This window comes from Rhea pennata, chromosome 2 (genome assembly GCF_028389875.1).
Source record: "Rhea pennata isolate bPtePen1 chromosome 2, bPtePen1.pri, whole genome shotgun sequence".
NCBI lineage: Eukaryota > Metazoa > Chordata > Aves > Rheiformes > Rheidae > Rhea > Rhea pennata.
This window is the reverse complement of record NC_084664.1, coordinates 147761173-147778042: the sequence shown is the minus strand read 5'-3', so window position 1 is coordinate 147778042 and position 16870 is coordinate 147761173. Positions and strand designations below refer to the sequence as shown.

Sequence of the window (16870 nt, the reverse complement as noted above, 5' to 3'; positions counted from 1 at the left end):
CTTTGATTATTTTTAGAAAATTTAAAATATACTATGCACATGAAGGGGTTTTCTAATATACTGGTGCCAAGAAGCAGCGTGCAATTAGTTGATACAGATCTTTGTTTTTCATTTTTCCCTTGATTGTACTGAGGCTACCTACTACAGATTTTTTTTGTGGCTTGTTTCATTCACTCTGTAAACTCAAGTGGGACAAATACGCTGTATAAGTGTATTTCAATAAGTGCATAGGAAAACAACTGTATTTCTCTACTGGTCAGTGAATTCTTGTCCTTTTTAGATCTAAATGCTGGCCATTATTATTTGGATGTTCAGAACAATGTGAAAGAAGACTGGAGGGAAAAGAAAATAAGCAAAATATAAAGAAATATTGTGAGGTAGAAACTGTGCATTCAATACCCTTTTTTACTTTACAAAACATTTGCAAAACCATTTGCAACTAAAATAAACCATTGCAATATCTGATATAAGTGAATTTTGAACAACTGAATTTCAAGCTACTTCATATTCTTGCAAAAGTGTGTACCTTCCTACTATCTGGGGACTTTGAAGAATTTATGGCACTCATTATACGACTCACACTATATGCAGCAGTTTTGAAATCGGTCTTGAGTCTTCAGTATAGAAGTGTCTTTGCTTGCCAGTAAGACAAACTCTGTATGCGTTGCTTTTGCAAGGCCTGTTTGTGCACAGCAGTGTTGTAGTGTTCCTGGTTGTATCAAGTCCTGTCCCGACCAACACTGGAGGGGTCCCTCGAATGGCTCGTTCACTGACCTGCGATGAGGTTTGTCTGCAGAGGACATTTTTCTTGGCCTAAGGCGGTGGGCAGGAGTGAACTAGCCTTTGTGCAGCCAAGGATCAGGGCCGTGCAGTGCCATGGGGCACTCTCCGGGCAGGCACTGGAGAGATTTCACGGAGTATTATGTTTCCAAAGTGATACCTGTGACAAATAAACCAAATATCCTCTATTGGGATATTTCATAGATTTTCCAATGAATGAGAACTCATGCAGGTATATATTTGATACTGAAAGTATTTCTCACTACAGGTGGTGAAAAATAGGATTATAATGATTTATAATAGCTGTGAATAAGATCTGTGATGAAGATAGGGATCATTTGTGTAAAAAAAAATGGAATTCTTTGTGTTCCTAAATTTCTAATGACAGACTTAGTCTCTTAAGAAGATTAATCTTCAGTAGAAAAAAAAGACAAGCAGTTTCCACTGAGTTGAATGCCATGCTGTAATGATCCAAGGTATGCACTGATTGAGAGGAATATTTACAGATATTTGTTTGGTGTATTTGGATATAAAATTGTCAATAGTGTGTGAGTTTCAACGCTTAAACAGTTTAGGGATGACAGGTGTTACTCCTGATTTTATAAATAGCCTCAAAAGGAATTTCCCTGAGCTAAAATCTGAATAAAAATAAATTTGGAATTTGTACATGCAGTTATGATCAGGTTCCTGAGTGAATTCCAAGAGAGGTCGAGTTCTGTCAGCTTTGTTTTTGAAAGTATTGTCACTAAAGATTATATTTAATATGATTTAATATGAATAGCTTATTAATTAGTACTTATAAGTGGCTGGATTTCTGCTAATTAAAGTCTTTAAAGAATTACGTCCATTCCTAATAAGCAGAACTCTCAGGGGCGTATTTTACCCAGTCTTTGATCAGAATTTCCATTGACATTAATAGGAGCTCGTAGCAGAATGGAGCTTGAGTTGAAAAGCACTGAAGGGTATTTTGATCTTAGTGTTTCATCATCATGTATAAAACTAGAGGACAAAAAAATATGTGTAGTTGTCTTTCAGTGGAATATTAATTTCAAAAACATTTTGGTTTTGCTGAAGCAAACAATGTATATGCTAATTTTTAGATTCTACAAATTTTTGTACTGCAAATGCCAATAGAATAGAAAAATGCCAATAGATAGTTAAATATCCATAGGTATGTCTGTATCCATGGGTTTGTATGTCACTTCAACTACTGTGAGCATAAATGAGTTAGCTTTAAACTGGCTAGCTCATGTCAACTCTAGCAATGTATCCCTAAAATTCGATGGGGGAACATTTCCCAAGTACTTATCTAACTTCTCAGTTGCAGCCTGTAGTGAACTGCTAGCACAGGTAAAGAGTAGAGGGAAATGATTAAAGCTACATACTGCCTATATGCACTGTAGTTACTATGATGTAGTCATCTTTTTTTCTTTTTCTGCTGCAAATAATTTTATCATCTTCCTTGTGTATTGAGCCCTTTGCCTGTCTTAAGCAGAAATCATAACCTTGAATTTAAAATCTGAAGTTTTAGAGCTCAGGCTGAGTATCATTACAAAATTACATTATGGAAAAAATGAAAAATGCAGATAGTAGGCTTAACTAGCATCTTTCTTTAGCTTAAATGTCAAGGAAACTGGACATAGAAGTATAAACATTTTGTTGATGAATTATTCATGTTTTTGAAACATTCTATTGTCTTAATATGAAATACAGACTCTAGAAATGTATAAATAATTGAAGATATCTTCTGTATCCAGATGCACTTCATAGTTTCATAATTAATGAAGCGCACAAATAATAAACTTAATAAGTTCATTTTAATGATTTGGATTTTGGATGATCATTGATGAAAAGTACTTGCTAAAAATCACATCCTTGTTTCTCTGTTTAGTTCAATGTAAGCAAGATTTCTAAGAAAATCAAACATTTTTGCAAAGTGTTACAAGGTTCACATATGTGTTGAGGGAGTTGAGCTGAATGACATTTAATGTGTATTGAACAGAGTTTTCTCTCAGTGTTGTAGTATGCACCAACTAATAAAATAGCTGTTCCATTTTTTAATATTTGCCTAATGAAGGAAAATATCCAGATAACTTATGTAATAGACATAATGCTTAATTTAAATAAAAAGTAGCTATTAATAAATTTCTTGATTTTTATTTAAAATATTAGCTATTATACGAAACAGCTTTTCAAGTGTTTTTATCTTCATCATTTCCTCTTTTTCATGTTATAATTGTTTATAACTAATTAAGATTTAAAACCTGAATTTCATTAAGTATTGAAGTTTAATAAGCAAAGATTATGAAAAGTATACAAGTATGAAGTATACATTGTCTTAATGTATGCTCACAAATGTTTCAATCCACAGAACGTTTCTTGCTGTAAAGCAGACAAGAATTTTTCAAAACAGTTGTGTCATGTCATTCAAGCTGTGCTGCTGTGCTAAAACCTTACAGGCCATGCTGACAGTTCTTTAGAAATATTTTCGATATACAATTTTTAAATCAATAATCTACATATTTGAATAGTTACACAAATGCTTTTGACTTTATATAATCGCCAAAATCCAGTAAAATATAGACCTCTAGGCTACATTCCTCTTCATATCTGAGTGCAACTGAATATGTAGATTTTAGTTTTCTTTTACACAGAAAAAAATTTTGAGGGCACTCTATTTTTCGTATTAAATCCTGAAAGATGAAATGAAGGAACTTAAGCCAAGAGATGTTTAGAAAAATTATATTTTCCCCCCAAAATGTCTCTTTTCTAAAAGGAAAAAAATTGTTTTCATAATTTGGAGTTCAACAGAATTTTAGCAAATCAAAGACAGTATTCTCATAGAAAACCTCCTTATTTCCTCCAAGCCTCTGGAAACCTCTTGTTTTCAAGGTTTATGGATCTGTGATGCTTCTCTTCCTCTCTCCCTGGGTGGAAGTCTAGAAGCTCAGTGAACTCTGTTCCAACTAAGGCTTGTTCCAACTCTGTATTTGGAGAACTTGAAAGCAGTTTGAAGCCTTGGCTCTGCAGCTGAATCTCTCTAAATTTCTAGGGTCATTCTTCTGGAGCTCAGAAATAATCCTGGGTTCCTGGCATGTGAGTTGTTCAGTGCTACAGACTACCTTAAACTAAGAAATCTGAGGCTTCCAATTCCAATCAGCAACTGTAACGTTGCAAAAAATATATACTTCAATTCAGAAAAGAATCACTGCTGTTTCAAAACAAGTTTTGGCCTTCTTATTAGGCTATTAATAGGAAAGCAACCAAACATCAGTTTTTGTCCTAATTTAAACTGAAATAAAATTTGAGAATTCTTTACAAGCTACATTTTTTTTTCCATTTGGTCTGCCCTAGTTGAGTTGGAAGGATTTCAGAGGTAAATGACAATTAAATCTGGGACAAAGAAAATTCTTACCTGGAGAGAGATTGAAACAATTGGGACAGCTTACTTTAAAAAGGAGATGAATAAGGAGACACAATAAAAATGTAAAAAGTAGGATGGTATTTCAGTTATGCCTATTTTCAGGGAATATGAACTAGGAAAAGTCCAGTCAAATTAGTGTGGCAATTTTAAAGGGAAATACTTTTCCACACTTCATATAATTTGCTGAATATCAGGATGTCATTAAAGTTAAGATTCTGGGCAAAGTTGAGCAAAGATTATGATCAGTTCTGGCAGCTCCTGTGTTTCCTGGCAGATGACAAACTCAAAGAAACAATCCTATCTTTAAATGTCAGGAAGTTAGTTGGTAGTGCATTGTTACATCTGAGGGGTACTAAAATACAGAGAAAATTGTTTATCCTACCAATCATAATTGTTGATCTTTTCTCTTAGATTTTCAGCCAGAAGTTTTTGAAAGGGGCTGAGGGGGTGACTAATTACAGCCACCAGAGATTTATAATGAGGTATATTTTATAAATTTGAAGATAGATGCTCCTTGTCAAAGAAGACAAGATTTATGCAATTACTAGGTGAATTATCCAAAACAATAATGTACTTGTATTTAAAATTAAAATGCTTACAGAAACAACAAATATATTTTAACTTGCACAGTTATCATGTAGAATTAGAAACAAAATAATCTGAAGTTTTTAAGTAATAACTTGCTTATTAACCACTTCCTTAATAATAAAAAGTTAATAGAGAAGGCCATGTAATCTCTGTAGTAGAGTCACATAGTAATGTTACTACAAGGTATGTTTTAGAAAGAGGGTGGTTTAGAATTAATGCTTTAAAATATAATATTATTTCATAAGAACCCATTGCCTTCTGAAGCCAATATCTGATAAAACAGCAGTAAGAATAAAGCAAGCAATTTTAGGCAGTGACTGTTAAAGGCATCACTAAACATTATATCCTTCATTTCAAAGGACAGGGAATCATTCTGTGACCTTTTTGCAGAGTGCTTAGGAAATGCAGCCCTCTGAAAGATATCTTCTTGGAGAAGCCCAAAATAAAAACAGGCAAAGTTTTCAAGTTAATATAATACCTCATATAAGATAACCAAAAATCACAAGAAGATATTCTTGTCTCTAATTTGACATTGTGTGATGGTGCAGAAGCCTAGAATGGCCTTGAAAAGCTTGAAAGGGCCCGTAATTCCTTCTGAACAAAATATGCAGGTGTCAGTTGCAATGCTGCCTCCTCAAATCTGCAAACAGATCTGAGAACAAGGAGAGTTTTGTTGGAGGAAAGAACACACAGCTTGATAAAGCAACATTAAGAATATCAACCATTTAGACGAGCCTCCAACAGACCTGTATCAGACAGGCTATCTTCTTACTTGTGTGTCCTTGTGCACCCCCTTGTGCCAGGAGATGTAAAACAAATCCAGTTCTAGGCAGTTTATTATGTAAAAAAAAGAAAGCAATGACAATTCTACAATACAGCAGCAACAACATTAGTGGCCCCTCTGCATACCTAAGCAATCCTACTTTCATCTTACTTCCAGGATTGGTACTGCAGGTCTTGAAGATGAATACACAGTTGTAATTTATAGGTGACCATACTGAATTCTTCCTTTAAGAATCTTTTTATAGTTTGTTTGTTTGTTTGTTTTTTCATATCTGGTATCACAAGTCCAGTATGTGGTGCTTCCTGGCATGGTAGTTTGACAATATAATATATTTCATGAGCTATACTGATTGCTTTGACGTTCATTTCTACTTTTCTTTAATTGAAACCTATTATAGCTTTTCTATTTATTTTTCATTATATATTTAGGTGTATTTATATATTTATATGTAAATGTATGTGTGTGTCTGTGTGTGCGTACATGCACACATCAAGAATGGAGAGGAATAATTTAGTTAAAAGGAACACAAGGAAGGAAGTAAGACTATAGACACACACACTTCTGCTCTTCAGGCTGTTGTCTTGTTTCTATTCTTCTGCACATTAACGAAATTTGCTGTGCATCCAATTATAGATTCACCTGATTTGCCTCTTCCCTATTAGCACCAGGCAGATGAGTATAGTTGGTACAAGTTTTGAAGAATTCAGGATGAGATTATGGAATCTCTATTTGCTTGCACTTGTGCAAAATCTGTCTGTTTATGTCCATTAATTAAAAGACCTCTTCAGTGGTAAGTTATGGAAAGTTTTGAAATCAAGCTATTGATGCTGCTGAAACATCTGCTAGAAGTGCAAACAGTTGGCATGTGAGCACTAAACTAGTGAATCTGAACTCAGATTCATCTCCTCAAGGACCAAACCAGCAGCAGAGCCAGGGCTCTTCAGGATTTGGAATGGTTTAGAGCTCCAGATCGGAGCAGAAACCCTCCCCCAGATCTATGGCATTTCTTAGATCCCATACGTTTAAATCGATCAATCCTTTGCTTGGAATTCAGCTGCCCATAGTATCTCATCACTTTTGTCTCATCACTTAGAAACTATCAAATCATTCATCAGCTTCCTGATCAGACCTAGACTTATACTTCTTAACACCTTCTCCCAATATTCTGTACTAACTACTTTTGTTAATTATTCCAAACTTTGCTTGATTCAAACCTGATATTCATCTACGTCCATCTTAAGAGATTTGTTTACTATGTTGCCTTTTATAACTCATAGTCACAAATATATCAAGTTCCTTCATTTCCCCTTCCTTTCTAATCAGTTCTTTGCTAATGACTAAGAAAAATACATGGATATGTTTCTAGCTGCAGTTTAAGGAAAACTTGGTGTTTATTTTTAGATAATATTCTACTTACGTGTATGTAGATACATAAGCTCAATAGACTTAAGTCAGTACTGGCTCTTTCAGTGTTGAGAGTTGTCTAATACGAATGAAAATAAGCTACCTGCCCTAAGTTGCCAGAATTTACATTTTCTATATTCTTCAGCGCAATATTGTGTTGGTTTATAAAAATATTACAAGTAACAATACATCTATCTTTTGCAGAATTACAGAGTAGTTCTTGTGGCAATCCTGGAGTCCCACCGAAGGGTATTTTGTATGGTACAAGATTTGATGTTGGTGACAAAATCCGATACAGCTGTGTAACTGGGTACATTTTGGATGGCCATCCTCAGCTTACTTGTACAGCTAACTCTGTGAATACAGCATCATGGGACTTCCCCGTACCTATTTGTAGAGGTAAGATAAATGCTACAGTTTTTAAATATATTCATTATGTTTATTAATTTGAGCAATTTATAATCTCTCTTTAAATTATTAAGTTTTAGACTGTGATTAAAGAAACAAAAGCCTTTGGGAGTATTTTGATGTCTTGCTCATATACATGTATCTCAGTGTATGCACCTGCTAATTTTTCAGTCAATAAAATTCTATTTCACCTTTATTTTAAAATATATGTAATCAAATTTCATAACTAGAAACCCAGTAATGAGTAGATTATGAATATGTGTTCAGTATGATTGAACATGACTATAACTAAAATATAAATTTGAAATCCATTAATATTTCCTAGGCTGAGGTTTTGTCAAATATTAACTGGGATATACAGCTCGTTGTGCCAAATAGAAGCTTGAAACTACCCAGCAACTGAACTAGGGGGTCTTAACCTCGTTCTCTGTCAGATCTGATATCTTAAAAATTCTTCACAAGGTATTTCTTGTGCTCTGACAGATAACATTGTAGGTCAAATCCTTTTCCCTTTCTCAGGTTAGAACTATAGCAGAACTAAGTGATCCTGGATAAAGCTTATTTTCCGAAGTTTTTCAGAGAGAATACTTAATGTTTGTACAGTAACACAAGGAGCTCAGGTAATATAATGCAGCATCCATCACTAGTATATATAACCAAATGTTATAGAGTTAATAAACATTTTGAAGTAACATTGTTAAGTCAGGCAAACTTGAGATCCTTTCATGGAATCACAACTCTATAGAATGAAACATTTAGTTTTGTCTAAAATATTTGACACAGTCATGGATGTGCTACATGAGCTTGCCTACTGAAATTATAATTTTTAATAAAATTTTGATAAAAATAAAATAAAAAAGAATAAACATAGTTCAGATGGTCAGTTGGGTTAAAACCTGATTAACAGATATACTATTATCACAAAAAATAATTACATGTGGGAAACGGTTATCATTGGAAATACCGTTCTACTGCTTCCTATTCTTTGCTTAGTATTATTAAATATGCTTGTCTACAAGCTTGAAGAAAACACAAAGTTGTTATTGGTAATACTTTTTTCTAATACAATAAAATAAATGCCAAAGTCCACCCCTCCTACTTCCCAGAAAAACACTAGCTAATCCTGAGACAGAGGTATAATCAAAATTTAAATCCAAATCTCATTAGTGGAGATGATCATACATTAATATGTTAATTTACTCAAATCTTATATTTACACAAATTGTATAATTTGTAGTACAGTTAAAGATTTCTTTTTATTTACAGTAATTATGAGAGGTCATTGTGAGAATAGTGTCCAGTTCTAGGCCAAAACTGAGCTGATAAATTGGAAATATCTCAGAAAAAGACGAAACATAATATATTACTTTTGAAGACTGACATTCTGTCACGAGACTGAGGAAACTCGATCTTTTCAGTTTATGTGAAAGAAGATGAAGAGGTGACTTAATTAACTGCAGAATCAAGTATAAAGTGAAAAGATCTTTTCAAAGTAGGCAGTTGCGTAATCTAGCCCAATAACACATAAGAATCTAAAGAATAAAAGCTAAACAAATTAAAGCTAAAAAGTAAGGCATTCATTTTAATAGTGATGGTTATCAATTATTGAAATATTACCTATGAATGTGATAGATTCTTGATTAAGTTTTTACATCAAGTATGATTGTTCAAAGGCTTAATGCACTAAAGTACTGCTAAGGCTTTTTTTGGACTATATCCCATGAAAAAATTGACTAATTAATTTCAATAGTTCTTTCTGTGAATCTATGTTTGATGTGAAAAACATCTAGCTTTACATTTAATACAGAAATCTTTGTGGTTCCATTCTAATAGGTTTGTTGTAATTTTGCCTAATGAAATTATCCAACAGAATTCTGCAGGAGGTGGCTAAAGGTGATTACCCACTAATTAGTTCCTTATCTCTTTCTCTCCGTTTGTTATGGAGACTGTCTTTGATTAAACATTCATCCTTAAAGAGTTCCTCTGATAAATGTCTGCCATATTGTTCCCCACTAAGGGTCATTACTTTTGAAATAGAGGATCCTAAGATGAACAAGTGAAGTTGTGTGTATTTTTAGAGTGTACAAGTATTTTTGCTTCGTAATTAATTTTTTTCAACCTTAAGGAATTTGACTAATAGTTTTTTGTATATGGCCAGGTCTCTTCCAGAAATTCATATTATAGTTGTCCATTTTCATCTAATTCGTTGGACTAGGGAAAGACAGACTATTCCAATGTCATGACCTGAGAAATTTAATTATCTGATTTGTTATGACAATAGCACAGGGAAAAAAGCCCAAAGAATAGGAAGAAAGTATCTTTGATTCATTATTAATTTTATATATTGGCTTTTTTATGTATAGGAAATAAAGTGAATAAAGTTCTGAACTTACAGCACGGTTAGATGCCAGTGGAGTTAAGCTAATAGATCTCTTTAGATCATATGTATGCAAATGTCATTTTCATCTGCCTCTTTTCATTCAGAACAAGTTCATTTTTAGGAGTAATTTTTTGTTGAGATCATTCTTTTACATTACCTTCACTTTGAAGAAAGGGAGTAGAAAGAGGAGAGGAAGGTCATACTTGTGTTTTAGCAATCTAATTCTCACACATCGAAGTTTCAATAACAGGAGTTTCATTGGAATCACAGGGGCTCCATATTGCCACAAGTATCCACACATAAGGCTCAATTACATGGTTATGGTTTAAATTTGGTGGACAACACCGATATTTGTACTTTTTAAAGTTATATGTGCTTGATCACATTTTCTTCATAGTTAAAAAATGTTCTTCCTAAGCGGCTTCATTTTTCTTTACTAGTCGTTAGAGGTTTGTATTGGAAAACCAGTGCACATGCTTAACCACTGCTTTATGTCATAACTCATTTATCACTGAAAATAGTTGGAATGCACAAAGTTTTTCACCTTTCATTTACGTGTTTTGATATTCACTAAAATACTTTTATCTTTATTAGCTTTACTAGAAGTGCATAAGTACCTTAATTAAAACAAAACTAAATTAGTTTTATTGTGTTGTGGTTAATTATACTGTCTATTGCCCGTAACTAGTTTTAAAATAAAGTCTTATTTCCTGAAAAAAATAATTTTAATAAGGATGTTTTCAATAGGGAAACATGACAGCAGCTTTATCTTCTCACTTTCCATTCCTAAGATAATGTTGCAGTTTGCAATTTCTACATAATGTAGCAAGGTAGGAATAATTTAGAGCAGTTAATAAATAAGACAATTTTTATATGATACTGTAATTTTATAAAGCTTACAATAATTTCACACTTTCACAATCAAGGAAGTATTCTGGCTTTTATATTTTTAAAGCTTTTCCTGCCCAGGACGAAGTTGTAATTTTGTTATAAAAATCCTTATTCTAAAACTGCTTTTTTATTTAATTTGGAAAAAAAAATATAAAGAGAATAGTATTATTTTTATTCCTAAAAGTTTTATTAAAATATTTTCATCTTTGCCTATACTTATAACTAGAAAATATTTGTCACAATAAAACTTCTTTTCAATTGCTCATAGCTTTGCTGCTCCAGTCACAATTTTCCATTAATATTAAATTTAAATTCATACTTAAGCTTTTACAAGAATAACTCAGCTAGTTTTTTAGACTGGAATCAAGAAAAGATATTGCTTCACTGCCGCTAAATTACCGAGTGCTTCATGAAAGATGAAGTAGCACATAGGAGAATAGATGTATTATTCTGAGCTCAAGTTCCAGCCAGGTGATGTACTTTAATGGAAAAATTCAGTCTTATTTATAACTCAGTTAAAATGAAGCAATATGTTACACTTAATGAGTTCAAATAAAGCATTTTGGTATATCCAACAAAAACATTCTTAATATTCTAAAGTGATGAATGTCATATTTTTGAATTATTATCGTGATATTAGATAGAAATATCGGAATACTTTTCCTGGCTGGAATTTTTAGTTTCTCTTACTGAGGCATAGGCACGATATACAAGGCCTGGTTTCATACATCCTGCTGGTGAGTCGCAATTCTGGAACTGCTAGAAGCTCTTTCCCAAGGACAGTCAGTTAGAGAGATCCAGAATTGCATTGCCTTTGTCGCTTCGTTTCTCAATAAAGCAACGTAGCAAGGAGAACTTGGGAAAGTTCTTTCTTCGTGCTTCAGAAGCTGTCTAACTATTCTTGAGAGGACACTCTCTGGAGCTCAGGTACCATCTGAACCTGACATCTGTATCCAGAGCAAAAGTTAGTATATTGTTAGCATATTAGCTTAAATACACAGAGAGGTCAGACCCATAACCACACGCAGGAGTGACAATATGAAGATAAGGTGGAAATTCAACTTGTCAGAATGTCCAAATGTCCACTGAAATGGTATCTTATCACTTCACAATTCCTTTTCGAGATATATATCTTTTTTTTTTTTTTTTTTTTTTTTTTTTTTTTGACACTGGTCAGGATCCACCCTTTTGGCTTTAGTTCTCCATAATTTATGTATTTATATCAAGCCTGGTTGTCTAAGACTCCCTTCACAGTCAATAGACAAACCTGCATACCTTCAAGGCACTATTCATGTAATTTTTAAGTAAGTAGTTTCATCTCATGTAACTTTAGACCTCTATCTCAGAATGGGATAAACTACACCTGTTACATTGCATCTGTACACTAAAATCTGCATTTTGTTCCACTGGCTGTAAATACAGGGTAAAACGATTAGTTCAAAAGACTCCCATTCATTATGAATAGATATGCTATTCAGAAAAGCAAGCAAAAAAATCTGCTTACAAGAATAAATCTTTTCCTTTTCCCATATTCTATTCCAGTTGCCCATGTTTAGGAGCATGTTTTTTAACAAGTAGCTTTGTTTCTCCCCCTGTCTAAATTAGTATGTATTGAAGGCAAAAGACAAAATATATTTTAGCTTTTTTGATTACCTATCTGTGATAATACTGAGTTCCTTCTTCATATTTTACCTTGACAAGTGTTGAGACTAATTAAAGATCTCAACGTTTAGTAAAAGACTAAAAAAGTTGTTACTAAATTCAAGTTTGGGGATTTTATAGTTCTCCTTTGACATTTATATATGTCTATATAAAGATAAATTTATCTATACTTGTCTACATAGGTGTATAAATGCAGAAAAGATACCTCATCTTTTCCTCTGGCCTGCATTTATTCCCAGTAAACTAGATCAGAGATATTTATACACCTATAATGCCAAAAAGATCTAACAGGTATCAAATTGGAGTATTAGAATATTCAGCTCACTTTGAAGTATTTCGCTATTTCCTGTGTGCAGAAGCCATTGTCAAGGAAAATTTGTTAATTGCAAATCACTGCTAGATTTCCGTGAATAGACTGCATCAGATAAGTGCTAGCTCATGTGAAATGGAGAGCACCTAATGAAATAAAAATATCTCTGAGGTAGTTTTGTAAACCCTCTAATATACTTTCCTTGAAGGGGCATATCTGCTAATATATGGACTATAACAATATGGAATTTTGAAAAATGAATTGAACTTCACATAACTACCAAGAGGTTTTATATAGCACTGTAGACATCTCACAGACAGATAAATGTGTTGATTTGGCTACAGATAGATAAATGATGTAAGCGGTGAATAAGCTGGCTCTACCTTTGTGCATTTGCTGTAAGACAGCTTTGCAGGGCATAGGGAGAGCAAAGAGATAAAGTCAAAACACTGCGCTTGCTGCTGTGCAGTGCATTAATAGTAGTGCTGACAGTATACACGGAGGAAAATAAAGCACACTAACTTAAAGTCAGGAATAAGTTACATCTCACAGGGAACAAGTAGCATTTTCTTTCATCACTTCTAATTCTTTCTTATGTACAGACAGTTGTCACCACTTATCCTTGGCTAAAGCCCCAGTATAGCTATGTGAGATTGAATTGAAAAACATGTTGGATTATTTTTAAAAAGTAACAAAAAATGTATAAGTGTAATATATTCAAATCAGAATCTTAATCAGAGCATCAGAATAACACTTTTCATGCAGCTTGTATAGTTTTGCTTTGCTCAGCATCATGGCGTTTCAAGATTTCCTATTAGCACTGACGGCATCTGTCCTAATATCATTTAGAAATCTATATTAGCGAAGGCTTAATCCTCAGCTGGCGTGATACGGTACAGAATAAAAATGAATTTGGATCAAAGTAATTAGCATTCATCTGTACAGTAACCTTATTAAAATGGAAAGGAAGCCTCTTAAATTATATCTCAAAAGAGTATGTAGAGGATTGGGGAAAACAGCAGAACTGACTTGTTTCTAAATAAATGAAATTGTGGTTACAAGGAGAGAAAAAAGAAGATGCAATCATTCCAGAAAGAGAATATTTGCAGATAGTTGTAGTCCACAAAAAAGTAATGAGAGGGCAGATCTAATAATGCATTACGTTGCTACTTCTGGTGGAAGAGTACCAATAAGATCAAATTTAATAACAAAAATCATTATATTTATTGATATAAGCAAGGAAAAGGAAAAGAGAAAGACCAGATTTAAAATTCAGGGCATCTAATCTAGTACTGAACAAAAATAGAATCTCATGAATATCAAAATGTTTGAGCTCACCATTTTATTCAAGGCTGAAAATTAGGGCTAATTACAATAAACGGACCTGAAGTCAGTGAGAGCAGTTTATGAAAAGCTTCTAACACTGATTTTAGTGCTTGATTTAGTAAAATATTCTTAAGCAAAAAGGACATAGAATTAAATGATGCATTGACCATATTCACAGATAGGATTGAAATTGTGCTCTGAAATTATCACAAGAAACAACAGAGCAGTGAGATTTACACCCAAAATTGAAAGGAGGAGGTTAATCTGAAGGGCTGAGATGACTGAGTGGGAAGGAAAAACTTGGAAAAGTGCAATGCTGTTTTAGGCTGATAATAGACAACAATTTAAATCATTTGTTTGGGTAATGAGTACAATACAGTCATTAAAAATGATAATACTAGGGGGGTTCACTCCAACAAAGCCCTAGGCTTTCACATGAGATTTAAAATTAACTTCTAGCCTAGTTTATTTATGATAAAACCTTTTAAGACTATTTAAAGAGGAGAGGTGTTAAACCCATAGCTCTAGCCCAGTTCGAGTTTGGCCTAGTAAATTCTGCTTGTGCTACCTAATTATTTCTATATTGTTTCTATCTTATATTGTATTTGGCCACATTTTCTATGTGGTATTGGTGGATAAATCCTTTCTAATGATCAATTAGCATATATAATATTCTGTAAAATACTTTGAGATACTCTAAAAGCAATTACTGGTAAATCCCAGGTTCATTAACTCAATTTACTAAGCTGCTTAATCCAAAAAGCTTTTCCTGCTATGGGCTTTTAAAAGAACGAGCGTGTTTTTTGCAGATTATGTGAATTTGGGCTTGATAAAACTTTTCATATCTCCCAATTTCTGTCTAAAATTAGAATTTACCTAGGTATAAATGCAAATTGCGAGAATATTGCCCAGTACTTAAATAACACTTTGCACACAGTGATGTATAGCACTGTTGTAATTAAATATGGAAGACAAAAGTAGTAAAAAATTGGTTATCTGAAAATTCTTTAAAGTCCTTGAATGATCATTATCTAAAAATACAACTGATTGCCAGCAGTGCTTTTAGAAGGTGAAAGATTTCATTGCTGAAATTGTAATGTGATATTTTAATACTCTTCAAGGCTATATCTTTATTAACTAAGGAATGATTATAGATTCTCCTCTGGAAGCCCTGATTTATTTTCCTGTTTGCATCGCTGGTATGAGTGTTGCTTATACAAACACTAAAACAGCATATTTTTCTGTTCTGCGTAATGGATTTCAAATCTGCAGCTTGTCTTGAAAGATACAATATTTATGAATATCCCCTGGTAAAGCAGTCTGAGGATGGTTCAGTTTTGTTACAAAAATATATTTAGAATTTCAGAAGTCTCAGGGAATAATTTTGTCATTTTATTTATCTCTGTAAATGAAGAGATTAAAAATAATCTGTTAAAAATTGTGTTGATGTTGGAAGGACATTTTAATGTAATGTAAACACTATCACAGATTATTAAAAGTTGATGATTATTAAAAGTTTCACCACCCTATTTCATTTAAGGTAGCCAAGAAATGACTGATAGCATAGGCTTAGTTTCTTTAAGAACTGACAGTAACGAACATAGAGGTAAGAGGTCTGCTTCGCTTGCTCACTTATGTTGTGTGATGGCCTTCTGAGTTTTGCTCAAAGCTGAAACCTTTGAGAGTAGATCCCTACAAAGATAGCACATAAAACATTTGAGTCAATCAGCACAGCTGACCTTATTTGACCAGAACAGAGCTGTTTATGGGCAAAGGTTCTCTTTGCTCCTATACATCAAAAGGTAGATTCTGGGTTCGTCTAAGACTGTCTGATAAGAATGTAGTAATAAAGGAAAAAAGAAAAACTCTAAGAACTTAGGAATAGTAGTTGCTTCATCAGTTTAATGTTCCTAGTCTTGCTGTTCTAACAGTGGCTGGAATATGCTTCAGAGAAACAAACTTTCTACTGTGTTGGTATGCATTAATTCTCCCCATGACATATTTCCATGTTATCTTTCATTTTAAGCTTTTGATGTTATATGCAAAGCTAAAGAGTTTGTAGATCATCTATGCGTCCTCTCTCATATCATTCTGGGGCACAACCACCTTTTTTAGCATTAATGCATCATATAATTTAATCAAGTTAAAAAGGACAAGAACTTTAAATTAGGAACCACCGGGAAAGGAGATTTCGACCACAGTTAAGTCAGGTAGCAGTAGAGTTAAAAGGAAAGGATGTAGAGCCACAGGAATATGAAACACATCAGGAATGATGAAATAGGGTGAAGAGACATCTGCCTCAAGCATATATACAAATGCATGTAGCCTGGGACACAAGTGGGAGGAACTGGAGCTCTGAGTGTGGTCCCAGTGGTGATGCTGATGGAGTAACTGAGACATGGAGAGATAACTCATGCAGCTGGAGAGTGCTGAAAAATGGATACAAACTCTCCAGGAGAGACAGACAGAGACCATCAGACAGACCACCCAGTTAGAGTGAGGAAGTAGATGAAGTCTTCTTTAAACAGCTCAAGGAAGACTGGTTCACAGACCTTACTGGAAAGGCAACATGGCAGGTCGCAAGCATGAAAGATTTCAGAAGCACTTAGGGTATCCACACACATGGTTCACAGTAAGATTTATTCTCGGTAGATATTTGTCCAGATGGTCTCTTAAAAGTATTCACATTTTCCAAAGGCTATATTTTCTCATAGTTTGTATTCACAATTAGGAAAAGGATTTTGTCTTTTTTTTTTCTTTTGTTCCACATTAATCTTTATTGCTGCAGTTAAGGCATGTTGCCTTTTGTCCAGTGTATAACTTTGTACCCCTGCACAATAGAAACTGGCTATTTTATTTTTTGCAACTTATTGTACTTCTTTACTATTGATCTTCTCTTTTTTATTTGCAATA

At 33.5% G+C, this 16870-nt stretch overlaps 1 protein-coding gene across 3 annotated transcripts in view; it reads left to right on the top strand.

The window, feature by feature from the left end:
- Positions 1–16870, top strand: part of CSMD3 (CUB and Sushi multiple domains 3) — a 683676-nt gene that overhangs the window by 152196 nt on the left and 514610 nt on the right. For all 3 annotated transcript variants that reach the window (XM_062568389.1, XM_062568388.1, XM_062568387.1), the window contains exon 4: positions 7185–7379. In XM_062568389.1, the coding sequence (XP_062424373.1) occupies positions 7185–7379 (195 nt within the window). The remainder of the gene's footprint in view (positions 1–7184; positions 7380–16870) is intronic.